This window comes from Vanellus vanellus, assembly GCF_965231255.1.
Source record: "Vanellus vanellus genome assembly, chromosome: 2".
NCBI lineage: Eukaryota > Metazoa > Chordata > Aves > Charadriiformes > Charadriidae > Vanellus > Vanellus vanellus.
In genome coordinates, this window is record NC_138906.1 from 3,382,419 (window position 1) to 3,410,229 (window position 27,811).

The following is a 27,811-nucleotide window of genomic DNA, read 5'->3' on the forward strand; positions in this document are numbered from 1 at the left end:
CAGCGGTACTCTGGTGAGGTTTGTAATTGAAGTATCATCTGTGCCCAGCATCTGAAAGGAGGAATATTCTCTGTATTTAGCTTCCCTAAGCACAGTGTCTTCTCAATCAAAAGTTAATGTGTGCATCACTTGCACCTGAACACATCAGAGATGACTTAGTGAGCTTCTGAAGGCAAGACCCTGGCAAATAATAAGGCTTTGTAAAGTTCTGTTTATGGCTTTATTAACTATAACCGTGGTCCCGACACATCCCTGTATCATTGATCCCTGCAGGCCACAAAAGAGCTGATGAGGATACAAATGTCTTATCATAAAATACTTTATACTTCCATTGATCAAGACAATGGAGTCTTGTCTTCTTGTGTTGGTTCTCAACAGGCCAGATAGACACCGAAGTTTCTGAACTTCTCAGCCAGCGGAAAAACACCAACTTGGTTTTCAGTTCCATATTTCCAATGTTTGTCCCAAGGCTTCAAATCATCACTAATCAACATATAAGAATAATCAAATGTAAGAAATAAAAACTCTCCCTAAAACCTCGTTGTTTCAACCAAAGCCAGCCACTAACCTTCAGAATATTCCTGTCCCATCAGTCATTAATACTTTTATTCTTTATTCATGTTAACATTACTGTGACTTCCCAGAAATCTTTAGATCAACCTGATATAAAGCCAGTGTTTGTTTGGTTTTGGGTTTGGTTTTTTGTTTTTTTTTTTTTTCAAAAAGAACAGAAAAGAAAAGTGAAAAAGGTGTTAGTTTTGTGGATTTTTTTTTTAAAGTATCCAAAAGTATCTCCGTGTTTAATTGGACTTTTCATGAAAATACTTTATAAATGGATGATACCCCGCTCAAACAGCCATACTCACCATTACAACCCTGGGACAAACCTCGTACACTGTACTGGCTACAAAATAATAGTTATTCAAAGTCTGCAGAGTAGGATAGACGCAATTTAAAAATACATGTATCAGCATTACAGCTCGACTGGAAAAGAGGCTGTAGTCACCCGTGTTGCAACTCAATGAGGTCACTGCGTCAAGCACTCTGAACTATTAACTACATGTATTTTCCTATTTTATGGGGTTGACCACTAATGTGGTTGACCAGAAGCTGGAAGTATATTTGGCTTTTCTTTCTAGGGCTGGGTCTTCTGACATTTGAGAGGCTGTGGAGCTGACTTGCTAGTTTGTTAATCTAGTCTTATGCCTGCTGATGTTTTAGACTTTTCTTTGGTTCCACCAACCCTGCCAGAAGAAGAAGGGTGTCCTTAACTCAGACTGGGCAACTGAGCCAGGTAGTTTGGCTTAAATTAACAGCAGAGCTAAGCTTGGTACTGATTGGGATCAGACAGCTTAGGGTGAACCCCAGTGCAGGATGGTGGATTTTCTTCACTCTACGAGCCACATGTGAAGTATGTCAGGAGGTCCAGGGTAGAGGTGTACCAGGATTACCTCAGAAGATGACAGTGGGTCTCTGGAGCTGGCTTGGGCAAGCAAGCCACATCGCAGAGTAATACAGCCCAGCGATACTGGGCTTCTAGCCCTCGGGCAACATAGCCCTACTGCTCACTAACCACATAACATAGCTAGGGAAAGAACCATATCCACGTCAGAGAGCCACATGTGATTCAGGAGCTGCTGGGAAGCTACTCCTGCCCTAACAGCTTGAACTTAAGCTACTCATCTGAACTAATACACAAACTGCCTTGCCTTAAAAACTGTTTTAACCTGACTTAGCCAACTGAGGTTAACCAGCCTGGCTGAAGTATGCGTCTTCTTTGTGTAGGGTTTACCAGCTGGGAGCTCTTCATTTCTGTGCTTCATCTCTAAGCAGCTCTGGGAGACTGTGGGAATCTGCAGATCATGGACACTTTGCTTCTTGAGTTAAATGTATTTACTCAACAGGACTTTGAGCTTCAGAGACTGGCATATTGCACTTGGCATAAAAAAAAAGGGCAAACACAGGCCCTGAAATTTGAAGGATCCCTGCAGTTCCTCACCAAGGTCTCTCCTATCTAAACAAGACCACATCTCCAGGGTGAAGTAGAAACCCATTCTCAGGTCTGCATTGCTCAGCTCTGCTCTCAGTTCCTGAGCTCTCTGCAGGCTTCCACCAATCCCCCACATTAGCACCAAAGTCAATGGTGATGCTCACAGCACCTATGCTTATCCAGAATAGAAGACCAAACTTGCAGACTAGAAGAAAAGCATACCAAAATCTTCACCATAGCCAAGAAACATAGCAGAAAAATTGTGCATATTCAAGAAAGCCAAGAGGATGGTAAGGCCCAGGAGTGATTTATGGGTGGCACACAACATTTCTTACCAGCATTGACATTGCTCCACTGCAGGATAGGATTGGGTAGTGCATGGGTGACCCAACTTCAGCAGCTCCAACTGGCTGACCACCTTCCACACCAGGAGGTCCAGCAGTGTCCACAACGTCTGAGCTCTGTCACTGCTCCCTGATGACATACCCAGCACGGGAGCCATGGCTGAATTTCTGTAGAGTAATGCTCAGCTCAAGAGCAACAGTGTGGTCTCCAGGAAGAAGCCAGAAACCAAACCTGATTTCCTACAGCCCACTGACAGCTTTCCACCCTCCCCAGCTTATGTCCATTGTCAGCACATGCAAAAGCTCCATATCCTATTGCCAGTTGCTTAATCCATTCCTTCCCGCCCCACCATCTATACAATAATACCCCACTGAGGAGACCCACCCACCAGGAAATCCCCCTTTAACACCCTGCAAAGGAGCAGCCAGATTTATCTCTGCCGCTGTTCTGGAAAACTAAATGAGGACTCATCTGCTCTAATCCCCTCTTAAGATTTCAAGATGAGGCCTGTGCTCACGTATTAGCATATCTAACAGCTCCTACGTGTGCACTGCAAGGCTACTGCTCCGTGGAGGTAAATCACGTACCAACACATACATCAGGTGCCCGACTATCTCCCTCTGAAGACACAAATGCCTGAGCATTTGCAACGACCTCATAAAAATGCCTGAAATGAAGACTTGGGTTAAACGGTCTTGGAAATCTCCAAGAAGAACAAATCTCATGACTCATCCACAGCCTCCCGCTAGAGAGTTTGGGGACCACTCCTTACATGTGTTATACAGCATTTCTGTCAGCCTCGTTTTTGGCAGGGCAGCTGTGGGTTCCTTGGTGTGGACAGGAAATGAGCACTCCAGTTTGAGGAAAATTCTGAAATTTCTACAGGCTTGCATTGGAATGACAGGGAGGCCTTTCAAGACTTTCAAAAGTCTTGATAAGCCTTGAAAAGGTCTCAAAAATCTGTAGGTAGATGTCAGCCATGGAGCAGCTGAAGGTGTCTGCTTGGGATGTGGGTGGCCAAAATTGGTCATTGCTGTACTCGAGGCTTTGTTGAAAGTGTTAAGTTTGTTAGGTAGCACCGACAGTGTTAGGGTGCACAAGTTTTTGTGGTTTGTGGCAGACAGCAGGAGGCTGGGAAGGGGTAGGGAAGCCAAGGGCCATCATCAGCATTGCCTGGTGTGGCACCCTATTGTAAGCCCCACGAGACTTTTGTGTCCTCGCTGTTATACCACCCACTGTGCACTGCACACAACACACCCAACCTTGTTGTGGGGAGTTGTCCTGGGCAGACTTTTGAACTGAACCACTATTACACAGTTATCTGAAACTGCTGGAGACCAGACTTTCTGACCGAGGCTGTGAGTTGGGTCTGGATGATGCTAAACTGAAGACTGGGTGATTGGATCTCAGCCTTTTCCCAAGAACCAAACCAAGCTGGTCCTTTTAGGATATACAAATTCAGATGTCTGCTGTGGTTTTGGGGGCTATGGTTTCCATCTAAAACTCCTTCATTTTGGTAGCCCTTGCCTGTCTAGAAGCAGGAAATAATAATATAACCACTAAGCTTCTGAATGACGTTGTCCACTAAGAGACTTGTTGGGCCATGTATTATGCAAGCCCAAGAGTTTTCACTCCTCCCAGCTAACCTGGGAGAAGCATCTGTTTGGAGAGATGCTTTTTCAGGCCCATAACCATCAGAAACTTTGTTGTGCCAGCACAAATCCCAGTTCTGTACTCAGTCCTGCGAGCCTTGTGCTGGCAAGTCTGGAACTGCACTGAAGACCTGTGCCATTTGCATGATTAAAGGTTGCAGGACCAAGCTGATTAGAAAGATTCAGCAAATTCTCCAATCAGAGCATTAGCACAGATCCACTAGGTGAGGAGCTGGCTCTGGGTAAGTAGTTGGCATCTCCTCAGAGTAACTTCCACTGGTTTCCACCGAGAGCTGGAAGTTCTCAGTTTCTCTGAGGACTGATCTCTGCACCTGCAGAGCAAATGCCTGTAAATATTGTTGTGGGTTTGGTGGCTTTTTCTTTATAATATCAAAACCTGCTGCTTTGATTAGAGATGGGTGGAAAAAATCTGACAGTGCTTTCTGGCATTTAGTCTCTAATTGGAATATTCCCTTTGGGTATTTAAAAAAAAAAAATTAAATTGGCCCAGATACTTTTTTATGAATAACACTTTAATTAATTTTTTACATATTAAATGTTCATCAATCGAAATAGTTAGACAAATAGCACGAGTTTTAGTCATGTATAAGCAAAGGGATGAATCAGTCGAAGACTGCATGTGTTACAACAGCCTCTCCCTCCGAGGGCTCATGTGAGGTGCTGAAAGGAGAGGGAAATTAACATGAGAGATGGAAGAGAGGGAGAAGAGGGAGCATAGAAAAAAAGGCCAGGAGAAAGGCGAGGTACCCAGTGGGATTAATAAGGTAAGGGCTCCCTCGCTTACGCAGGCGTAAGTTACGGAGTCAAGGGACCTGAGCTCTATTCCCAGCTCTGCCACTGATCTGCTTCACAACTTCACAGCATCACTTCGTTTTCCTCTCTTCCTTGCACTTCCACCTCCTCCTTCGGTTTGCCCAGGTTAATTTCACAAGTTCTCCTCCACGTCGACTTCAATCGCAGCTGGGGGACTGGGGCTAGACTTTAGGAAGAGCGGTCTAACGGTAAGGGTAGTGAAGCATGAGGATAGATTGCCTGGGGAAGGGGTGGGAGCTCCGACCTGGGAGGTTTTCGAGAACAGGTTAGGCAAACATCTGTCAGGGATAGTTTAGGCAGAGTGGATCCTGCCTTTGGGCAGAAGGGTGCAAGGTCCAAGTCTGATATCTATGATTTTAAGGTTTTCTGGAGCAGGGGCTGAGCCTGCCAGTGCATCTAGATATCAGTTTCCTGCAAAATAATTGAGGTGTCTCATTAGAAAAAGTAAGTTGTTGTAGGAAAAAAATACTCCTATACCAAGATGCACCCCTAATTACACTGGCTTAACTTTTCTGCCACCTCCACTGAATTAGATAAAGGTTATTTTGATTTACACCACACCCAGAGGAGAATCAGGCCCCGTGTTGTTCCGCTGATGGCCAAAATATATTTTTTACTTTACCCGATTTATTCAGTAACTGATTTTCAAAGATATTTCCTAAGGGTTCTGGGTTGATCTTTTTTTTCCCCCCCTTGCACTTCACGTATCATCTACCCCCACTCATTACACAGGGCAGCAGCAGTGTTGCCACCAAGGGAGCTTACATTTAACAGCAAGAGAGGAATCTTTAGCAGCTCCCATCCCAAGAGACGGCAGGATGCGTAGCTTTGATTTTGTTGCTGTAAGATAGGCAGGGATGAAAGCGATGTGCGCTGCCAGTAAACCCTTGAGGTACTGGGTTCCTCCAGCAGTTTGGTGAGTGCCTTCCACTAAAGTCACCAAAGACCATGTAGGCAGAACAGGTCATCACCCTTCCTTACACCCCCCCCCACCCCAATTTAATATGCTGGATAAGGAGCCATGCGTCGTTCCCACCAACTCTGGAGCGCACACACCCATAGCCGTGGGGTATGGATGCTCTTTAACAACCTGTAGCAGAACTACAGGAGTATTTAAGATGCAAAATCAGGAATAACATCGTGTCCAGTCGCCAAATACGAAGGCAGGGGTGATGTAAGAGCAGACAGGCATTTGGTGAATTAAAAGCAGCGGGAATGAAAAAAATAAGCTGGAAATGCAAGTTTTCTTGCAGTCAGGTAGGCAAAGCTCTGGAAAAGCCTCACAATGTGAAAGAGAAGAAGCAAAAATACCGTAATGATGTATAGCCTGAGGAAGGGAGTGCTTCATCAAAGCAAATGTTATCATTTGGCTTAAAATGGGTTAACGTAGACAAACCCAGAGACAGAGATGGAAGCTGGATCAAAACCCACAGCACCTGCCTCTTCCTCCCACTCGATCACAGCCCCCTCTTTCTTCAGAGGGTCTCCAATCACCACCTGGAGGTTATTCACATTCTGGGTGCCCATCGTTTTCCTTGCCTGGGAGGACAAAACCCATGTACAGTTCAGACTGGAAGAGATCATCCCCACGGGAGAGAGCATCTCTGCACACTTCCAGCTCCGCTCGCCACGAGGGCTGACGAGTGCATGGCACGGGGCTGGGTGAGAAAACGGCATCTCTGTAATTAGGTAGGTGGGCGTTAGTCGAGCTTAAGAAACCTGGGTAAGCATAAGATTAATGAAATTAGCTTGTCTTATGAATACAAATAATGCCTGGTTGAGAAAGTTGTCTGGAGGTGTTTGGTATCCTTTGCTTCTACAGCAGGTTTGGTGTTTTTTTATGAGGTCCAGCAGCTATCTCCTGCTGCAACAGCTGTGCTGCAGTTCTGATTATGGGAGGCATCATCTAACAGCAGAACTGAGTCTTAACAACATCTATCCACAATTTTGAAATTGTTTTGGGGTCACCGGTTCAAAAATCTGCATGACTCAGTGAGGAACAGAAATCATCTTTGAGAGCTTCTTGGTGGGCATCAGAAAACCCAGACCATTCTCTTAACGCAGGCTGGATGTTCTAGTTGAAGACAGCTCACTCCTTGAGCCAGCTCCTTGTCCCTGCAATAAGAACACATGGCAGTTGCCCACACCGCAGGATGAGAACTGCATGCCACCAGCTTCACCAGTGTGGGCACAGGCAAGTGGGTGGACAGTTGTCCATGACAAGTAGCCCGTTCGCACTGGTGGGGGCAAGGTAGACGCTGTGTGAGAGCTTCATTGATTTAAATCACACATAGATACAAATTATGGCTATGTTATTCTTGATATTGACCCCTGTCTATCATTTGACAGTGAAGCCGACAGAAAACTTCCGTTTATCTCATTTCTGTGGTCTTATATTCACCAAGAGCTCAAGCTCTTTGTCTTATTCTTGGTGTGACAGATTGCCAGGTGATCTCCTAGCCAAAGATTCACCTTGCGTGTTTTTGCTTGGCTTCCCAAATCAAACTGATGTCACAGCCCAGCAGAACAACAGGCTAACTCTTTGTGGTATCTAAACCAAATCTCTACTAGGTCAGACACCCAGTAGAGGGTGAGGTGTAGTTTGAAAGCGTTGTGGTACAGATCCTTTTCTTCAATTTTTAAGTACTAGGACTCATTTTTCCATGTCCAGGACCAACACCACGCTGATCACTAGTTCACAAACTCGTTTTAGCCATACTGTCAATGCACAATGGTGTATGGATATATATTTTTTTTTCACTTTTGCTGTTGTGATTATTCTGATTGTGTCTTCCTAGAACTGAAAGATTTAAGGCAATGCCTCTTAGAACATGACTGTTGGTCATGAGAGTTCCTGCAAAGGCTTGGCCATAAAAGATCTATGCATGAAAAAGTTCAAGTTCTGCACCCAATTATCTGGCGGATGTGTTTATGAAGGGTATAGCTATTTCCTTCAGAAAAAGGTGATGTAGTTCATTCTTGACATTGCTGCTTTGGTTGGGTGAGCCAGTAGACTTCTTAGTTTACCACCCCTAGAAGACGCACTCCTTGCTGTAGCGTCCTCAGATGCACTCCCTCCGTGATGGACAAGTACAGAACTGAATACAACTTTGGACAAGTGTTCAATATATTTAGCTCCCTTTTCCGCTTGCAAATTGTACAAGAGCTTCAACTATAATCAGAATATCTGTCATCCAAAGCTTATCTGCTGACTTATAATTGCTTGTAAATCATCCAGTCTGTGTCCGGGGCTTTGCAATTTTCTTATTCCTCTCTGTCTAAACAGATCCGCAATCCCCATTGCTTCAGCAGCTAGTCGCGTCCTCAAGTGCTTGGGATTAGAAAGCGGGAAGATAATGGTTGTTCTGCCTTTCAGAGGTGGGCAACTGGGGCGGAGGCAGGCAGAGGAGCTGATGGAAAGTCACGCTGTTTTGGGCTGAGCCCCTTCTCCCTTAGGAAGCACAGATCCAGCCTCCAAACCATGCTTCCTCTCACGAGCCCTTTATAAAAAATGGCTTTTGTGCTTTGGGAACTGCATAAAAAATTTCCGCCTCCCCAGTGGGGTAAAACTGAAAACCACAGGAAAAAAAAAAAAAAAAAAAAAAAAAGGTTGCCAAAGCCTGCTGCGGGGGAGGGGGTGAGCAGTTCCCCCAGCACCCAAAACCCCCTCCCTGCTCCAAATTGAGCCTGTAAAGCAAAAATTTCTGCAAGCCGAAAAATTGCTTAATTGCCTCAAATTGATTCCATGGTTTTATTAAGATATTTGCCCAGCTCTATTATGGTTAATTATTTGTATTACAGTAGACTCTGAGGCCCCAAGCAGAGATCAGGGCCCCATTGTGCTAAATACTGCACAAGCGCATAATAACAAAATCACTCCTTGCCCCAGATAGCTTGCAATTACGCGGGGAGCTGCAGTGGAAGCACACCGCAGCTCGTGTGAACGCCTTCTAGGAGAGGCTAACGTGGATTTCGGATGCCAACAGGGTCTCTCGTGAGAGCCCGGGCCTCTTTCCCCACAGCCCCGCTCTTCTTGCTGGTGGGGAAAAAAAAAAGCGAGGGGGAATATTAGACACACAACCGACGGAGGAAACCCTCCACCCGGCCGAGGCTTCGTGGTGGGAAAAGGGGGGAAACAGAGAGGAGGAAAGAAAAGGTTCCCCTTCTCCTTTCGCCTGCGCTTGGGAGCTGGGCTGCGGGAGGTTCATGAGGGAGCTTGTTTCCCCGGGGATTTCCAGCCTCATTTTGCAGACGCGAAGATTTCCTCTGTTGAGGTAAACGTTAAGATGAGCACCCGGCTTTCAGCTAGCCTTGCGGAGACCCCGCACCTGCTGCCGCTGCCTTCCTCCGCTCCCCGGGCGAGGAAGAGGAGCAGAAATGTAAAAGGGGAACCTGAGGCTTCTCCTGCCCCCTTCTCCCACCCCGCTCGGCAGCCAAATCTCTGCGGCTGCATCTTGGGGGATCTTCCTCGTGGAGGGGTCGGCACCGGGGGAGCCTTCCCACACCTGCGAGCGAGTGGGAAGGGTTTTGAGACCTTGAAGCCTCTGCTGGAGGTGATGCTCGGGGCTGGGAGACAGCGGGTTTGGGGTGAACGGCCAGCCGATGATTCAACCGAGGGTCTCGCTTGTGCCCTGGGTGCTGCTGAGCTCCGGGTGACCCTCCGGGGATGCTCAGGAGGTGCCTCGCAGAGGGACGAAGCGTCTCTGCATCGCCCACCGCTCGCGCGTTTCCCTGCGTCGCGACCCAGGGCGGAGAGGACGTGAAAGGCAGCGAACTGCAGCCCAAAACCAGGGGAAAATCCAATTGTTTCCAAGCACTAAACTCAGGCCTCAAGCAGAGCTGGAGCCTCCGGAGATAACGCGGTGTCTCTGTGTGTGTGTGTGTGCGTCTGTGTGTGTCTGTGTGTGTAAAACGGCCTTGCAGAATCCCTCAGCTTTAGCAGGGCTTTGAAAAAGATCTGGGTGGTGATTCAAAATCCAGGTTATGACCTGTGACCTTTGGATGAGAAATTGTTGCCATTTAGGATGTGTTAGGAGGTCCATCCTTTTCATCAAATGCGTGTTTCTTCTTGCTGCGGGAGGCAATCACACCGGTATATCATTAACTCGCAGAAAAGGAGGCTGTAAAAGAAGTTGATGGGGGACCTTAGCCCACACCCTGCTGGGGTCTGCTCAGAGCACAATATCCCAGCGACCATGAGATTAAGCTAAAGAGAAAAGTGAAAATGCTTTTCACGATTCACACGCCCTTTAGATTGTTTTATTAAACCATTTGAATAGGGATTTCCCTTTCGGCCGACAACGGGGCCCGGCCAATGCATAGTTCTAGGTTGCTATGACTTAGTTGGTGCTGGCTAATCACAAGTGAGGGCAAATTTCATATAAAATATCTCGGGCCATTGTCAACCTAATGCAGCGTGACAGTGCCAGCACAAAGGGGGATTCATTCACCCCAGCAGGTAATAAGGACGATTTGCCATACCAACCAGGCAGTCTCGAGGGGGGCTGTCAAATACGATCAGAGCAGCGAAATGGAGCCTCACATTCCATTCTCAGGTGGGCGAAGGCGATCCTTTTGTTCGACCATGTTGCTTCTGATAACAGAATACAATTATATATTTTTTTTTCTTCCCCGTATCCTATTGACCAGCGGGGCTGTTTTGCATAGTGGTCTTTTTTTTTTTTTTCTTTCCAAGGCCAGAAGGGACCCCAATGATCCTTTAACCTGGAACGCACCCCGGAGAATTTCACCCTACTCCTTTTCCGCCTTCCCCTTTCATTAAGGACTCGGTCCTGCCACAATGAGCTCGCTGTATCTCCGCTAATAACCCCCAATTGGCACACAGCTTCCTTTTGTCTAGAGCCTCCCAGGGACATCGGGTGGTGGGGAAGACGAGGGGTCGGGGTAATTTGGGGCGGTTGGATGGGCCGAGAGGACCGTGCTGCTTCAGGACTCGAGACGGCAGTGAAATTTTCAGAAGAAGGATGGCGGGGAGCAAGGGGGGGGTGGGGATCAGACGCTGAGTGTTTCACACATGACCAAGCCAACAGAAAGACAGATAAAACGTGCTTGCATTCAGCGGGGTAGGTAGGGAGACATACATGGTAATGATTAGATCGACAGAGAGATAGGGCGATAGAGAGGGAGATAGGGGGATGTTTGCTTTGCAGGTATCAGACCTGGGTTACTGATACCAGACCGTCCTGCTGATTTGCCTATCTTGGGGGTCTGGTTACCTGTGATCACCTGGGGTTATTTTGACAGTAGCTAATTAGCGAGAGCATTCCAGCCCTCGACCCACCCTCGGCACAGACCAAGGGCTCGGAGGGTGGCGGGGAGCACTGGCCCCTGTCCCAGCACAGCGCCGCACCACGCGTGAGAGGCTCCCGGGCTGCTCCGGCATCTGACAATCTGGCTCTACCTGTTTCGGGTCGAGCCCGAAAGGTTTGGAAGCGTCAGCGCCGCGCTGGAGGTTGCAGTTCTGTCGTGCTAGGCGCAACGATAACCATAAGCAACCAGCAGGAAAAAAAAGTAAAAAAAAAAAAAAAACCAAAACCCAAAACAATAATAATAATAAAAAAAAAAAAAACCAAAAAAACCAAAACCCCATCATTCAGATGTTTTAGGGGAACTTGGCCTTCAGGATTTTACAGGCTGTGTTAATCCAACCTCCTTCAATCCAACATTCCCTCTTATCTGTATCGCCTTCATGTTCCCTGGCAGGAATTGCCCATTTAATAATTTCCCTCCAATGATCTGAATCACAGCTAATCTGATCAAATGTCTTTTTAGGGCCTTTCATCTTCCCAGGGATGTGTTGACACTAGCACGCCGGTTCAGAGGAAACAAGAACTCAATCAGAACTTCGTTCAAAACACAGATGGGACCCAAACCTAACCTTTCCTTTAAGATATGCAAAAGTGTGGTTAGCTTCTTGTTATTATGCTTTGCATTTGCATAAGTCTTTGCATTTAGGGGCCTGATTTTTAAAAGGATAAAAAAGTCAAGCAAACCCCGGAGCTGGATTTTGATGAGAAACAGTGCAGAATCAACTGGGCATGGAGTTGCCTTGGCTCTCTGTGAAGAAGGGCATAAGCTGCAGCATCACACGGGGCCTGGCATGGATCCGCGGGGCAGCTCCTGGCTGGCATCGCTTGCTGCAGCGTGGGTGCTCCAAAGCTGCATTTCTCCCACCGCTTGCATCTGCTCTTGGAGCTGCCCCCACCCCGTTTCAGGGTTAGACCTGAAAGCCTCTGTTAACGGCGGCCCCCAAGGACCGGTGGTTTTGGGCAGCAAGCTTCCACAGGCTTGGAAATGAACCCATCTGGGAAATGCTGCTAAAGAGTATGGGACCTGAGACAAATTGGCACACCAGACAACGGCAGCATGTGTTCAGGTTTCACTGGTGTACGGCTCCAAATCATTCAGGTCGGTCTGTAAGTCTACACTGAGACTGTAGTCTTAAAAATGGATCTTTGGGGAATGGATTTAGTGATGCTTCCGCATCTGAGGGATCCCAGGCAATCATTTAGGATCTGCTACTGTAGAAGAGATCTCATGCAATCATGCTTTTCTGGACTAGGTTGATGGAGGTTTATATAGCTCTGGAAACGTGCGATGCAGAGCTGCTCTGGAAAGTCCTGGAGCTACTGCCAAGACCTACAAAGGCTGTAAGCCCAGATGAGGTGCTGATAAGAAAGTAGCCACGTCCACACAGCTCAGCACAGAAGCAGCTCGAGGTACTGATGTTCTCATGGAAGGCCCTATGGAGAAAGAGTGATCCAAGCACAAGCATCACCCCTGGGGTAATAAGGCATCATGCAGTACTGGGTGAGGAGAAAAGTCCTCCATTTTTCCTCTTTCCCCCATAATGTTGTAGGCTGAAAGGATGCTCAAAGCTCAGGTTGTAGAGCATAAGTTGAGCTTTCTGTCTCTGTCCTGTATGGACAGTATGCCAGATGTGGTCTGTGGTGTCAGTCAATAGTGATCACCATTTGAAAGAATATACGAGTGGATTTTATGTGCCATGATATGTGAATTTTTTCCATTTTTGCAAAAAGGGAAACTGAGGCAGAGTTTCAGAGTCACTCATGTCCAGAGAGGGCTTTTGTGCAGCATTTGTAGCCCACTGGGTAAGGCAGTCACCAGGCTCTGGTCTTCCTAAAGCCTCTAGAGCCTTCTCAGAGTAACAACAAGGACTTCCTGACTGATGCTGCTGTGATTGAGCAGAAAATCAGGGTCAAGGCTCTTGGCTGCGTGGTGTTTAGACTTGGGGATGGCACCAAGTAAAGAAATGAAAGCTTTAAAGAAGCTCAGGATCTCTTCCTAAAGCTTTGACTTTGGAAAGCATTTTCCAACACACCCAGTATGAATTCAGCACATGCTGTAGAGTTTGGGAACGTGCTCTGTGGAATGGTTCACCCTCCCACCAGGAAGCCTGTCTTGTCCTCTCCTTTTATAGTTATTTGGTTGAGTACATCCAAAGCCACAACTTGCTCCTCTCCACCTTCCATCATAAGTAGAAGATGAACCTTTGAAAGCAAGCAGCAAGTGTGGTACAAAGCTTGCTTTTTGGGGTAAGGGGGTCATTGAGGAGTCTTCGGTACCAGGCCAGGAGATGCTGTTGCAGGACACCAACATGTTGAGGATGGTGAGGGTGAGTCAGGGGAAATATGAACGCTGGAAACAGGGGCCTCTCCGGAGAGGAGCTGAAGGAATCTTGAGGCTGAGCCAGATGGCTTATGTAAACCCCTTTCAGTTGGTTTATCTGAGATGGGATCCTCTATTGCTACAATCAAGAGGAATGCAGTGAAACTGAAGCTCACCTGCCTCCAAGGCCACGAGAGCCAATATTTTGTTTCCAACGTTCCCAGTATTTTCCCCACAAGCAATGTCAGGCTCACAGCAGCCATGACACCTCTGTGATCCTCCTCCTCCTCTATGATGGGAACACTGCTTGTTCCCCTCCAGCACTTGGGCACTGTCTCTGCAGCGTGGATGGATCTGTCAGCCAGCGTGTGCCAAAGGGTTCCCTGTTCTCCATTTTCCTCTGGTGCTGTGCCAATATTTAATAGTTCTGATTGGCAAATGATTTGCTTCCTTGTGATCATAAAAAAAAAAAAAAAAAAACAGAAGCACCTTTTAACATTTTTTTCCCACCTTCTCTCCTCCTTTCCCTGGGGAGAAATATGTCCTGTGCTCTCAGTTGTGACCCTTCATTTCTTACAATCATAGAATCATAGAATGGTTTGGGTTGGAAAGGACCTTTAAAGGCCATCTAGTCCAACCCCCTGCCATGAGCAGGGAAATCTTCAACTAGATCAGGTTGCTCAGAGCCCCGTCCAACCTGACCTTGAATGTTTCCAGGGATGGGGCATCTACCACCTCTCTGGGCAACCTGGACCAGGGTTTCACCACCCTCAGCATAAAAAAATTCTTCCTTATATCTAATCTAACTCTCCCCTCTTTTAGTTTAAACCCATTAACTCTTCTCCTATTGCAATGGGCCCTACTGAAAAGTCTGTCCCCATCTTTCTTACAAACTCCCTTTAGTGTGAAGAGCATCGTAACATTGGGGACAACATCCCCATGTCCTGAACCCTTGGTTCTTGGCTCTGAGGGATCTGCTCATTAGCAAGTTTAGCACACAGGCCAGCAGGGCTGAGGGGACTGGACTATCTTCTCCTGGTATCTGGGACAAGCAAGGCTGCGTTTCCGCAGGTGGTCCTTGCTTATCCTGCACACAGATTTCAGGGCCAGCAGTCAATGCTTTTCACATTAGTGTAAGCCAATAGAGATCTCCGAGTATGTTTTTGCAGCTCCTGTGAGCTCTGACTCACCAGTTCTGTTGGATTTCACTTCTGCTCTTCAGAAGCTAGCTGCATCTGCAAGGCTGTCAGTGTGAGCCTAAAGAAACCCACTTGCCCTGGGGGTCACCATCTACTTAACATCTGATGAGGCTCTGGCTCAAGGTAGCTCTGAGAGGTACCCTTCAGAGCTGAGGTTCTCCTCCAGCCTTGGCTTCAGCGTAGTTGCAGGCAAGAAGAAGGCACTGACTTTTACACCATCAGTACTTCAGCCCCTGCTTCCATGGTGAGGAGCATTTGGTGTTAATCTTTTCTGGCGCCCTTCTTTTCCATCCAAAGTGGTGCAACATGGGCTTTCATTCAAGCCCTTCTTCCTGGTTTAGCTTTCACCATGGAGGTGTTTATGGGTGACCTTCCCCACAATGGAATGACACAACTCTCCTCCCATATCTAGCTAAAGTGGCCTTCCTGATGGATTCAAGGAGGAAACCACAGTGCACTGACAGCAGCTTGGTAGTCCTCTTTATACTACAGTCGAGAACCAAATTCACCTCACCTTGAGTCAAAGACTGGGCTTCCAAAGCTCTCAAAGCTCACTTCACAAATTTCTCATCACCTTTCTCCATTGGACAACGCCTTCCTCCCCTGCAGTCTGCAGTCCTCATGATTCAAGAAGGACCTGGAAGAAGGACACCGGCCACAGTAATCAGGAGGAAAACGAGCTGTCAGGACAGGTCCCCAGTGTAAGAGGCAGGGCTGTGCTGGCTCCAAATACCAGAAGCACTAGTCTGCCCCCAGTTTTATTGCTAGTTTCTCATTTCTTGGGGTTTATTTAGGTTCTTTTTTTTTTTTTTTTAAATCCAGAGTCAATGTAGTGTCAACTGTTGTGCAAATCCTAGCATGAGAGCTGTGGGTTTGTATCCCCTCGGGCCAAGGAGGGAATTGAAACCCTTTCTCACACTCCCTGGGTACATGCCCTACCAGATAAATGTTGGAAAGACTTTACACCTTCGGCCCCTCAGAGATGGGTGCCTGGGTGTCTGAGGTAGCTGACACAACAGGTAGCTTTCTTTTGTCTTGTAGCTTTGAAAAAAGAGGCTGAGAGAAAACAGAGTGTCTCCTCCCTGCGATCCTGCTAAGCAGATATGATATTTTCCCCATTTTACCCCACATGCTGAGTGACTTTCCCAAGAGCACTCAAGAAGTTTGGGGTGTCATAAATTCAAGGCTTGCAACCACACCATTGCAGCATCTTCCCTAGTGTGGAAGGTGGAGTAGGATCCTCTATTCAAGAGTAGACATGTTAGCGATGGCTGGGAGGAGTGGCTAAGATGTGGGAACACTTTCCTTCACTATCATATGTCTTCTGGGCAATTTGGGACAATTCTATTCCTTTCTATGTTGTTTATACATTTTCCAGCCCAAAAAGGCATTAAGTCAGTGTTCGACTCCATTTGTTTCAAAAATTATGGTGACAAAGTCCTGGGCAGTAAAGGGTTGTTGGCATGGCAGGTTTGTCTCCACAGAGCAGAATCAGTAGCTGTCCTGGAGACATCAATGTTCCCTTTGCAAAGGAGCTTCCACACCGTCAGGAGGACCACCTAGAAAAGTGGGATGCTGAGTGGAAAACCCTTAGAGCAGGCTCCGTCTCTACTGCTTGGCTATCTGTTCTCCAGCTGCTGAGGTTTGCTTCCTTCCTCACAAGATGTACAGCCCAGAACCACCTCAAGCAAGACATCCTTCCTTCCTTCCTTCCTTCCTTCCTTCCTTCCTTCCTTCCTTCCTTCCTTCCTTCCTTCCTTCCTTCCTTCCTTCCTTCCTTCCTTCCTTCCTTCCTTCCTCCCTCCCTCCCTTTCTTTCTTTCTCTCTCTCTTTCTCTTTCTTTCCTGACTGCACAGATCTCACTGCTCTCTTTTAAAGAGCAGTCAGGGGAAACAGCAGTGTCCCCTTTCTAAAATACCGCCTAGCTCTTTGAGCTGCAGTCCAGGACCCAGGACTTTCAACTTCAACTCCCAACACATCTGAAGGTGGCTTGCATTGCCCTATCCCAGGCACCTGCTGTTATCACCAGGCCACCGTGCAAGGAGGAAAGAAAGATTTGGGGTGTCAAGAGTGGGTTCAGTACTCTGGTACAAAGGTGGTAAAAAGGGACTGTAGCTTTTTAAGACCAAAATAAACCATTGTGTTCATCCTTCTACTTCATCATAGTCATTCCTCCCTCATATCTGGAATATTTACCTGACCTGGGGTTAAGCATTTAGTCATTCAGAGAAAGATTCAGGGAAAATAAGTCATTGTCTGCGCAGCAGAACCCATGAGACCGGGTTTCGTATATTAGACACTCGAGATATTTATGCGGTTATTCATTTGCCTTCCTCATCCCACATCTTGATGACCCTTTGTTCGGCTTCAACACCTTCTGCCCACCTTCTGCCCACGATTCTGAAGACATCACTGAATTTAGCATAGCAGGCTCCTGAGGAGATAAGCAGGATTGTCCTCAGGTGTGTGGATAAGGAAGCAGAAGCACAAGATGACTAAAGGATGTGCCCAAAGTCACGTGAAAAAACCATCAAATGTTAGGTCTCCTCATCCTCAGGCTTCTGAATTCTCATATTGATATTGCCCAGCCATGTGTTTTTGCATCCCGAGATGTTTCTGCTGTTGAGGCAGGGCGGTCAGAGGTGTTCTGCACGGGACATTCAGGCTCAGAGCTTCACAGACCGGGCTCCTCAGGCAATGATTTCCAGAAGTGACCAGTGACTTAGAGAGCTCTGCAAAACGTCCCTGAAGGCCCTCTGTAAGTCTCAGCACCTTTTTCGCTGACAGCCCACCCCCAAAAAAGGGTCCCAAATGGGGTACCTTGAAGCTCGGGCCATCCAAGTCTCTAAGCCCTGCAGGGAAACTGAGGAGCAGGCAGGAATTAGACAAGCTGAAGCCAGAGCTTTGGTGACCTTGTGCTGCACTGAAAGCAAAGTGGTTAAAACGCTCTTACGTCGACATCCCCATGAGGTATTAGTCCCTATTAACCTTCTCTTGCCAGATGACTTTCCAGAAGCTCTCTTCAAGTCATAACGAGCTGCTCGTCTCCTGCTACCAGAACCACCCAGAGAGGAATGAGGCGACCTGACAAATATACTGCACTTTCCTGTTATCTTTGCTAAGTCTCTTGCATTTTTATATGGCACCTTAATAACCCCTCATTTCCATTACAAGTGCATGCTTTCCTTCTGCTTATCTGTATCTCTATACACTCCTTCTCCATTCCTGCAGCCACACCGCCTCCGGCTACAACCTGGGGAGCTCTTCAGAGCTCAGCAGGGTCAGGTCTGCTTAGTAATCGGGAGGACAGTCCTATAACTTAGGAGGTGGCAGGACGTGATTCACGGGAAGGCGCTCTTCCATCTGCGTCAATATTGAACCCGGTGCCTCCAGTGAGGGGCAGGAGATGTAAAACCCGGTGCCCTAATTTCAGGGAGTCGCTAAGAGATCGGCTGCAACTTTCTCAAGAGACAAACTCCTAACCTCAGTGCCCCGGGGCCAGATTTCAACTTCTCCGCTCTGCCTGCCTACATTCCCCAGGTAGTTACCATCAGATACAATGCTATTTGCTTCCTGTTGTGTGCTGCTAAGTGGTGGCTGCACTCCACCCCAGGGGTGGCTGCATTTCAAAAGCCGGGGAGTGATTACTGACTATGCTATCCCGGCTGTAAAAAAGCATCGGGCTCTTTCTGGGAAGAGGAGAGCTGAATATAATCGGTGCTTCTTAAGGCAAATCCTATCAATACCCTCCCGGAGCTGTAGGCTTTCAGTAAGGGATAGCACCAGTGGAGAGTTTAGGTAATGGACCTGGGTTTAGGCAGAATTGGGTATCCACAACCAAAGCAGTGCTCCTGTAACCCCTTGTTCAGCTGTTCAGTCCTGGAAAATGCAGAAATTCTGCAGACCCTCTGGCTGCGTTGCCTGAAGCTCCCTGGGTTCTGGTGAGCTCTGTACGCGCAGAGAAACGCCGCTGTGCTGAGCTAATGGCTCCTGCTGAAGCCCAGGTGGGATCCACGACCTGTGGACTCCTAAGCCAAGGTTACCCCTCTCATCCCCACGCAGGAGAAGGTTTTCTGCACAAACACCGTGGCTGCAGCTGCTTGCTTGTCGGTCCCAGTGTGGCAAGGCGCGGGGGCTCTCCATGGCATTTGAAAACATCAGTTCAGCACCTCTAGCACCTTCTCAAGTATTTAAAGGTCTGGATCAGGTCTCTCCTCCTGAGCAGAGGAAGGGGTGATTCCCAAAAGATGAGAGCTAACCTATTCAAGCAACACGCATTACCTGCTACAGCTGTCAGATAGAATTCTGTTTCTCCCCTGAAGAAGAACAATTATGATCTTCCTCTTTTGTCCATGGCATATCAAAAGGTTTAAAGATTAATTTGGCCACAGTAGGAGGAGGTGGAAGGTGTGTCAGCGATTCTTTGGTCGGGCATTATACCCTCTACCTCCCTACCAGAAGGTAACAGCATTCATCCCACCAGCTTATCTGACTGGCTTCTATGAGAAGCCTTTGCCCTTTACAGACCCCAAGGCTGGTCATTAAATCCCTTGGAGACACCGCACCAAGCTCCCCACCCCCAAGGTTTGGTCTCTGGATTCTATCTGAGCTCAAGCAAGTGCAAGATGCTGAGTCCCCAGTCTTGTTAGAACTAGACTCATCTGTTTATGCTCAAAAGCTGAGCTTTCACACAGCTCAGGAACTGTATGGTCATCAGTTGCAGGAAGCTGGGATCCTCCAGGCTGGCCAGATGCTGAACAAGGGGTTTTCAAAATCACATTGTGGAACTGAGGGTTCCTGCATTTTCCTTTTTTTGGTTCTAGCCCTCAGTGACTTACTAACCTCACGAAGCGCATTGACATCATGTTCCAGGACATTGCTCATACCTTTGGCTTGTAAGTTCATGCACATTACTTGATTTGCATACTGTTGTGTTTGGTAGTCTTCCCAAAGTGAAGCGGTGCTGCACAAGTTCTTGCTTAAGCCTTCAATGCAGCCGCGACCGCTCTGCAAGCGTGCAGTTTTGATTTCTCCCCGAGAAAATGTTGGGTTTTGGCTTGGCATGTTCAATTCTCCTCACGTTAGTAAAGCCTGGAAGCATCTAGAAGGTAAAGATTAAGCCAAAATGCCCAGGGAAAGCTCAGATCAGCAAAATATGGTGCAGAGAAGGTTTGAGTGGTTTTGAGAAGGCACCTCGTCAGCTGGTGCAAAGCTCAGTAGAAGCTGGTGAAACTGCATCAACTGAAAACCTGACATTCTGCCTTTATGGATCCATTCATATTTCAACACTGTCACTAGCCAAACCATCCGAAAGGTGTCAGAGGCAAGATGCTTTCTTGGCTAACTGGTCTATAGGCACGAGGTGAGTTCGCGTGGGGAATGGTGTAGGAGGTTAAGGAGGCCAGTTATCAGAATCATCGTGTCATCTTAGAACTGCCTCAAGGGTTTGAGAACAGCCCTGTTCGTGATAAAAATGCCATTTTGCTGGAGCCAAAAAGCATTGCAGTGGTGGTGTCTGAGGTGTGCTTGTTGAACTCCAGGGTCATTTCTAGTCTGTAAAGAAACATTAAGACCAAAATTGGAGGGGAGGGAGATAAAAACTGATATTTTGGTATATTCCCCATTTGCAAAGCAGTTTAAAATGTTTGTTTTTCATTTTGACATGGAGAAGAAAAAGCACCAGCTTATCCAGGAACGGCAGGCTAATGCTGAGCTGCCCTTCCCCACCCAGCTCCAGCTAGGATGAAAGGCCGTGAAGAAAGGTCTCCACAGAGACAAAGGCCCTAACCATGAAATCTTTCAGCTGATCCCACCCAGCACCCTGAGGCAATGGGCAGAAAAAGAAATCTCATTTTCATGAATTAGGCAAATGAGTAAAACTTTGGATAGATGCAAGATGCCACATATTGAACAGTCTCTAAGTGAGCTAGACAGCCTAGGAAAAAGAAGGTGGCCTCAGGACAGGGGGCGGGGACAACATTTAATTTACATAGCGAGGACGGGGGATTATCTGGCCATCCTGGCATTTTCCTACCTTCCAGCCATCAGCAGCTCTACCAGTCAAGGAGGAGGAGGTCCTTTACCTGGTGCTGGTCCCACCACTAAGGTTCGGAGGCTGTCATTAAGTGTAGACCTGCATTTTCCATGTTATGGCAACACAGCCCAAATTCTGTGCAAAGTACCACGTAGTGTATTCTGTATGCCCCCTGAAACTCAGGTTTGCACTGCTTTTTGTTTTGCCACAGCCCTATCCTGAGACCTTAGGATGACCTTAGTCAAAACTTCTTGGCTGACCTCAGCGGCCTTGAATCAAGCCTGGTCCTGTCTACACAGGAGCTTATTTCCTATTATTTTCTTATACAAGAAAATGTCTTTGGAGTAGGTCCAAGCCGGACCACAGAGAAGAGGAGAGTTTCCTGGCCTTCTGCCATGCCTTCGAGAGAAGGCGTTCACAGGGCTGATCATAGCCACGCATGGTCCCTTCGCTGGCCACTATTCATTGGTTTCTCTCTTTCACAGCTACCAGGGAATCAGCCTTTGTCCACGCCATTGCCTCTGCTGGAGTGGCTTTTGCAGTGACCAGATCCTGCGCCGAGGGCTCGGCCACCATCTGCGGTTGTGACACCCGCCACAAGGGCTCTCCCGGGGAAGGCTGGAAATGGGGGGGCTGCAGCGAGGACGTGGAGTTTGGGAGCATGGTGTCTCGGGAGTTTGCGGATGCCCGAGAGAACAGACCAGACGCTCGGTCAGCCATGAACAGGCACAACAACGAAGCTGGAAGGACAGTAAGGACGTTTAGTTTCACCTTTCTCGATGTCCCTTTAACCTTTGCTTACCTGCCCCAATGAACAATGGGAGGGAATAAGCAAAACGAAATCTGGGCTGTTGTACGTCATGAAACAATGCTACCCACCCTATCATAGTTCTTGTCAGGGTGTTGACTGATGTACTAGACCTCTGAAAGCTGTAAGTACGTTTACCCACCCAGATGTAAATGTCTACCTTGGAGTCCGTGGTCCAGGTGTCTTTATAGAGAATGGATCAAGACAGACAGGTCTAGGAATGGGATCTCATCCCAGCCTGAAGGGGTCGTTTGAAATAGCTCAGCTAATGATGCCCCAACTGTGCCTGTCCACCTCGGCTGGCTGTGGGAAGAAGGTGAGCTGTATGGCCAGAGATGTCTGTGCTGTAGGCATCTGAAGTTACAAGAGATGAACCAGGGTTTATGGGGAGGATTCAGCTGCTTAAACAAAAGCATTTTGGTATAAGCTGAGATATCATGAAGCCCGTCCTTGAGCTGCTACTGGGAAAGACTGGGACTCCTGCAGGTCCGCTGCCATCTTTTAACTGGTACCTTGGACACCCCTGGAGCTCACAAATGGCATTAGATGCATGCGTTTAGGCAACTGAATCCGAGTTTGAGTGCAACTGTTCATTCCCCTAGGACCACCACCCCGGTCTAGAAGCTTGAGGGTGGGGAAGAGCAGGAGAACATTTTCCACTGCTCTTCTCAACACTGTTCCATTTGCCAGGGAATATTTAAAGAAAATGAGAGGGAATGTGACTCTGCTGCCTCTTGATTAAACCTGGACCAAGCCCCAAAGCCAGCTAGGACGTTTTCACTTCAAACAGTTGCAGAGCAAAATGTATAAGGGAACTGAAAGCATAAAGTCTTGCCTTCATCACAGTGACCGCCTCATACGCAGTGAAAGTTTGCCATAAGGTGGAACAATCCCAGTAAGAGGACATTCTCTTTTTCTTCTCAAGAATAGCCCATAAATGCCATAAGAATGTAATCTATGGGAAACAATTTGTGAAATTCAATCACAAAGCTCTTGCTAATGGAGACCATGCCACGGGCTCCTGCGAGATAACAACATTTTTTCTCACATAGTAAACTTGAGATAGTTTATCCCTCAGTGGAAAAAAGATACATCACTGTAATCGAAAGAGATTAATATGGTCTTGTTCCCTCAGCAGAAGGCCTTACACATGCCTAGGAGGACATGCAGTGAGCTGTAGCAAAGCCACCACAGTTGCACTGTGCTAGGCAACAGTTATCCTCAGGCAGGCCAGGACTTCGGTCTGAGCTCCTCAGGTGGACACTGTCAAACCCTGGTGGCATTATGCCACCTCACACCACGGGAGAGCTTGTCTACGATAGGGACTACAACGCTTCAAAATGAAATACAGCCAGAGACAAAAATTATCTGTGGTGAAGACAAATACAAGCAATAATGTGGTTTCCTCCAGCACTGGCCCAAATTATCCCAGGTACCGCAAGGTATCATGCATTGCTGGTGGCAGTTGCTAGATAAGGTAAGGAGAAGCTGGGTAGAGTGGAAAGGAGGAATTTGCCTTAAAGTGAGAATCCTTGGAAAAACTGAGCTTGGAGCAAACATCCCTGCGACCACAGGCCTTTTTACTGTAAGTCTAGTTACTTGACACCGAGTTATTTTCGGACATTTTACAGAAGTCAAAGATTAGAGAGCAGATGTCACACCATTACCTGAAATCCTACCGTTTTATAAGGCACTAGTTTTTTTTCCATTCTCACCGCGCCAGCACTCATGGGGTAGCTCTTCCAGGCCTCCGTGCTCAAATGCTGCCAGCTAAACCTGAGCCATGGGCAACATTTCATATTAGTTCCCATATGAACTCAAACCCTACTACCAGGCCAGAAGCTTTGATTAAGTTCAGCGTGATTATATGAACCAAACATTTTGTGGTTCTCTCTCATCGCTAATTACAACCTCCTTTGCGGCGGGTGATACTCCGTAAATAACACAGGAAAGCACCTGGTGAACACCAAGGTGCTGATTCATGGCAAATCTTTTGGACTCAGGCTGGCACTAGTCTGTTCATGTACCCGGAAATTTGCTGATCAGTCTGAAAATGCAGATTATCAAGTAAGTTGCATAAGGCTGTCTCCCACCTCAGAATACTGGAGGGCAACAACTCTAGAAACCTTTAGACTAATTTCGTAAGAGGTAAAAGCGAATAGCAAACTTCTGGGATCAATAATCACCTTTCCATTTATTCCAGGACAGTGTTTTATGTCAAGGTCCGAGCCTTTCAAAATCAAAAGTCGGGCTTCTTTTTTTTTTTTTTTTTTACCTTTGAAATGGTTTTAGAAAAAAATGTAAACCTGGCTTTAAAATAAAAATAATACATTACTTTTCAGGTGTCTGAAAATAGCTGCAGCAAGGCTAGAACCTTGTTTGCTTAAGTAAACATGAAACATACTGAAAAGATGGAATTCTGTGCTAGATGGTTAGGACATTTCGTATTTCTTGAATTTCCAGTGGAATAGCTGTATATTTAATTTACGAAGGCATTGCTTTAGAAGATTTCTGTGTTCTTCGCTTCTCTGCCTAGACGTGCCTGAATTGTGTTCCTGGGTGACAGTACTGTGATATTCACACATGAACATTGATAAGATAGAAGTTGGTATGCACAGAAATCGCTTCAGCCCTTCGTGAAAGCGCTTGATAGATGCTTAAAGTTGGAGTGGGAATCAGAGGTAGTCAGTGAAAAAAATAAAGCTGTAGAGGCTTTATCTGCCTCAGATCCAGCATCTGTGCAAGGCATTGACTGGAGAATAAGGTGATTTTTGTCTGCAAGTGTGTAAATATATTTATGAAAACACTGCAATTCTTTAGGAAATCCTGGCTAAATTGCAGAATGCAATCTGTGTTTTGATTACAGGCTAATGCCTTCCCTCCTCTTTGCCTTTCCTCTCCTCTTTTTCAGTCTATTATTGAACTCATGCATCTTAAGTGCAAATGTCACGGCCTCTCGGGCAGCTGCGAAGTGAAGACCTGCTGGTGGTCTCAGCCAGACTTCAGGGTCATCGGTGACTACCTCAAGGACAAGTACGATAGCGCTTCTGAAATGGTGGTGGAAAAACATCGAGAATCCCGTGGCTGGGTCGAGACCCTCAGGCCCAAATACAACTTCTTCAAGGCTCCAACTGAGAAGGACCTGGTTTACTATGAGAACTCACCAAACTTTTGTGAGCCCAACCCTGAGACAGGTTCCTTTGGGACCCGTGACAGGATCTGTAATGTCACTTCCCATGGGATTGATGGTTGCGACCTTTTGTGCTGCGGCCGCGGGCACAACACAAGGACTGAAAAACGGAAAGAGAAGTGTCACTGTATCTTCCACTGGTGCTGCTACGTCCGCTGCCAGGAGTGCATACGAGTCTACGATGTCCACACGTGCAAATAAAGCAGGCAAAACCCTTCACTGGGCTCCAAGCGGAGAGATGGAGTTGAGCCTACTTCCTCTGAGGTTGCAGACATGGGAGAAGTCTACTTTTTTGATATTAAAAGAATAAAAACTTTAAAAAAGGCTAAAACTGGTTGGATAGAATAGGTCTAATGACTTCTGGGCTATCCCGAGGTACATCTGGCAGTCACACAAGTTATGCCCCAACGATGCCTCCTGTAGGAGACAGAGTTTTTTCAACCAGCCGACAACACAGAGCTGGAAAGAAGAGCATCAGTAAAAGCATGGATTTGCTCTGCTCTCACCCACCTGAGTGACTCGTGTGATTAAGTGTCTTTTGAAAGACTTGGGTCTTCCTAAATATCTCCTTTTCCCTCAGCCGGGCAGAGGCTGTGTTGGACAGCAGCACTAAGCTTTCTGAGATCTATCTACATACCCAAATGGCCAGATTCTGTGTATAATATGAGCAACAACAACAGCAGCAAAAGAAATAAAAGCAAGTAAATTAATGATTTTTTAAAAAAATAATGCAAATACTCCTTTGCTTTTGCCCTGGAACCAGAGAAGTCTACAAATATATCATAGAGCTGTAGAGCGGGCAGGCTCTTCGCATGAAATTTTTAGCATAGTAGCTTCTGCCAGATTTGACATAGGATTCAGTGACACCTGTAGAGAGGGAGGGAGAAGGAGATGGAGATGGAGAAAGAGAGAGAGAACTTCTAATGGTTTCCTGCAAATGTCCTGTTGGCACACAGGTGATGTGTATGGTACGGAAACATTCGGTGCCTGATATGTGAAGTGAAGAAAACTCAGTGTGTGCATTGAGAAGGAGGCAGTCCCACGAATGGAGATGTTGCTCCAGCTGTGGCCTGGTACACGGCTCAACCAATGAGTCTTCCTTGAAAACAGGAGTCTCCTGGGGATGGACACTTGCTGCTGGGCATAGGACATCCAGCTCCTCAGTATCCCAGCTTGTTCCTGTAGACGAAGAAAGGGAAAGTGTTTACCCCTTCCGCCTCATTAAAGAATGCCATCACCAACAGCGGAACATGCACTTAGTCTATCCGCTCTCTGCACCTCAAGCAGGCTTCCCCCTGGGCACTTAATAAAAGCCTTAGACCACAAGTCTGTCGGGAACATGACTCTGAAGGACTGCTTGTCACCCGTTAATTTACATGACGGTGAACCAACCCCCCACTGCCACCCCCCACAAACTGGAACAGTTTCAGACTAGAGCCAAATTTTGTTCCGCACCTAATTCCTACAGCCATTCCCATCTCTAAAAGTGGCACAGATTAAAATGCACAAAACCCAGACTCTGAACCAGCCCAGAGTTTGGGCAAGTTTGGACACAGAGCCAAATCCCAGCTTTGCAGTGCTGGCCCATCTCTGCTGTTCACCTCTGACTCCCCATCTTCGCGTGCTGCTCTACTTCTGATTTCAGATCAGGATTGCCAGTTTACAGAAACAGCTCTCACCTCCTCCGTGGGCATCAGGGCTTCCTTCAGTCACGTGGGTATCAGGCGCAAATCTCAGCCCATCACCTCGGTATTACAGCACTGTAACCCTGCTTGAGTTATTCCTGGTCAATATTTGCATATATGCCCCAGAGTCGTACCCTGTTGAACCTTGGATGCACTTGTCCTGTGTTCTCTTTGTCTTACCCATACCTTTGAGTTCCTATCTTGGGAAAAGGACAATGGGTTGGCATTTTTTTCTTCCTCTTCAGTACAGGAAGGGAAATGGGGCGTGATCTAACTCCCAGTGACCCATAAGAGTCTTTTCATGGCTGTTGGCTAGTTCACGCCTGGACATCCATGTAGAGAGTGCTCTTCTCTCCCTCCATGTCAGCTTATTCCCGGGAAGCAAAGGAGGGAGTATGCAGAAGAAGCAGGGAACAAACAGAGCTTAATGCCATCAGAGAGAAAACAGGAGGAAATGATGCCTCCAAGGATTGACTCTGAGTCACGGCGTCTCCTGGGACTACTCCTAGGCTGGTGCAGTTTATGCATCACCCATTTGTCTCAGGGCTGTGCCCAAGGGCACAAGCTAGCTTTGCTTATTGATGGAGGCACTTCTATCAACGCTCTGCAAAAAAAAAAACGCTGCAATGAAATGAGAGCAGAGACACAGAAGGGAAGGAAGGAGAGAGGAAGGGATCAAGAGAGACAAAGAAAAAAATGGGGAGAAAACCAATCAATCGTATCTGTGCAGGTAAACACTGCACCCAATGGATGGCCACACACTAACTGGTGGAAAGCAATAGATCACTAAAAACTGAAAGATGGACCAATTAATGGATGTATGACTGATTTTTTAATAATACAGTCTGGGAGAGAAGGAAACCTGATCATTATGGCAAATGCTGAAGGAAGCCACTGCAGGGGGAAATTGCCACGATAACCAATATTCAAACACAAGCTGTCAAGAAAGCTGAAGAAAACCACATGTGCGGTGGAGACATTGATGAACTGCAAAAGATGGGACAAGGGAAGATACATCTGATTTATTTAATATGATGTAGTGCTAGCAGTCACAGCGAGAGACGTTAGACATGTCCCACCAGGTACTTCTGTCAGTGAGTTGTGCCCTGACAGCGAGGATGCAAATCATTGCAGGTCACAGTCCCTGTCAATCCATTGACTTCAACAGGGTCACACCCACAACCAATTTTACCCTAATATTTTTAAGCAAGGTGGTTTCAGACTCCTTCTTTTATACCATACCAGTGAAGAAATGGGTTGAAGGACTTGGCTTCCGTGCGTGGGAGCTGGACTCTGACCCCAGCCCACCCGCAGCATGCTGACATCCACCGTTTCTGCTTTTGCACCAGAATCAAGCCCAACATCACTAGCAGATGAAGCTCTTTGGGAAGCATGGGGGAGAAAAAAAACCCAAACTAGGCATTT

The 27,811-nt window shown here is 47.1% G+C and overlaps 1 protein-coding gene across 1 annotated transcript in view; it reads left to right on the top strand.

Annotated features, from left to right (window-relative positions):
* Positions 1-24,902, top strand: part of WNT3A (Wnt family member 3A) — a gene marked incomplete at both ends in the record, with an annotated part of 89,022 nt that extends 64,120 nt beyond the window's left edge. The window contains 2 exons of the mRNA XM_082479709.1: positions 21,189-21,454; positions 24,423-24,902. Coding sequence (XP_082335835.1) covers positions 21,189-21,454; positions 24,423-24,902 — 746 coding nt within the window. The remainder of the gene's footprint in view (positions 1-21,188; positions 21,455-24,422) is intronic.
* Positions 24,903-27,811: the final 2,909 nt, after the last annotated feature.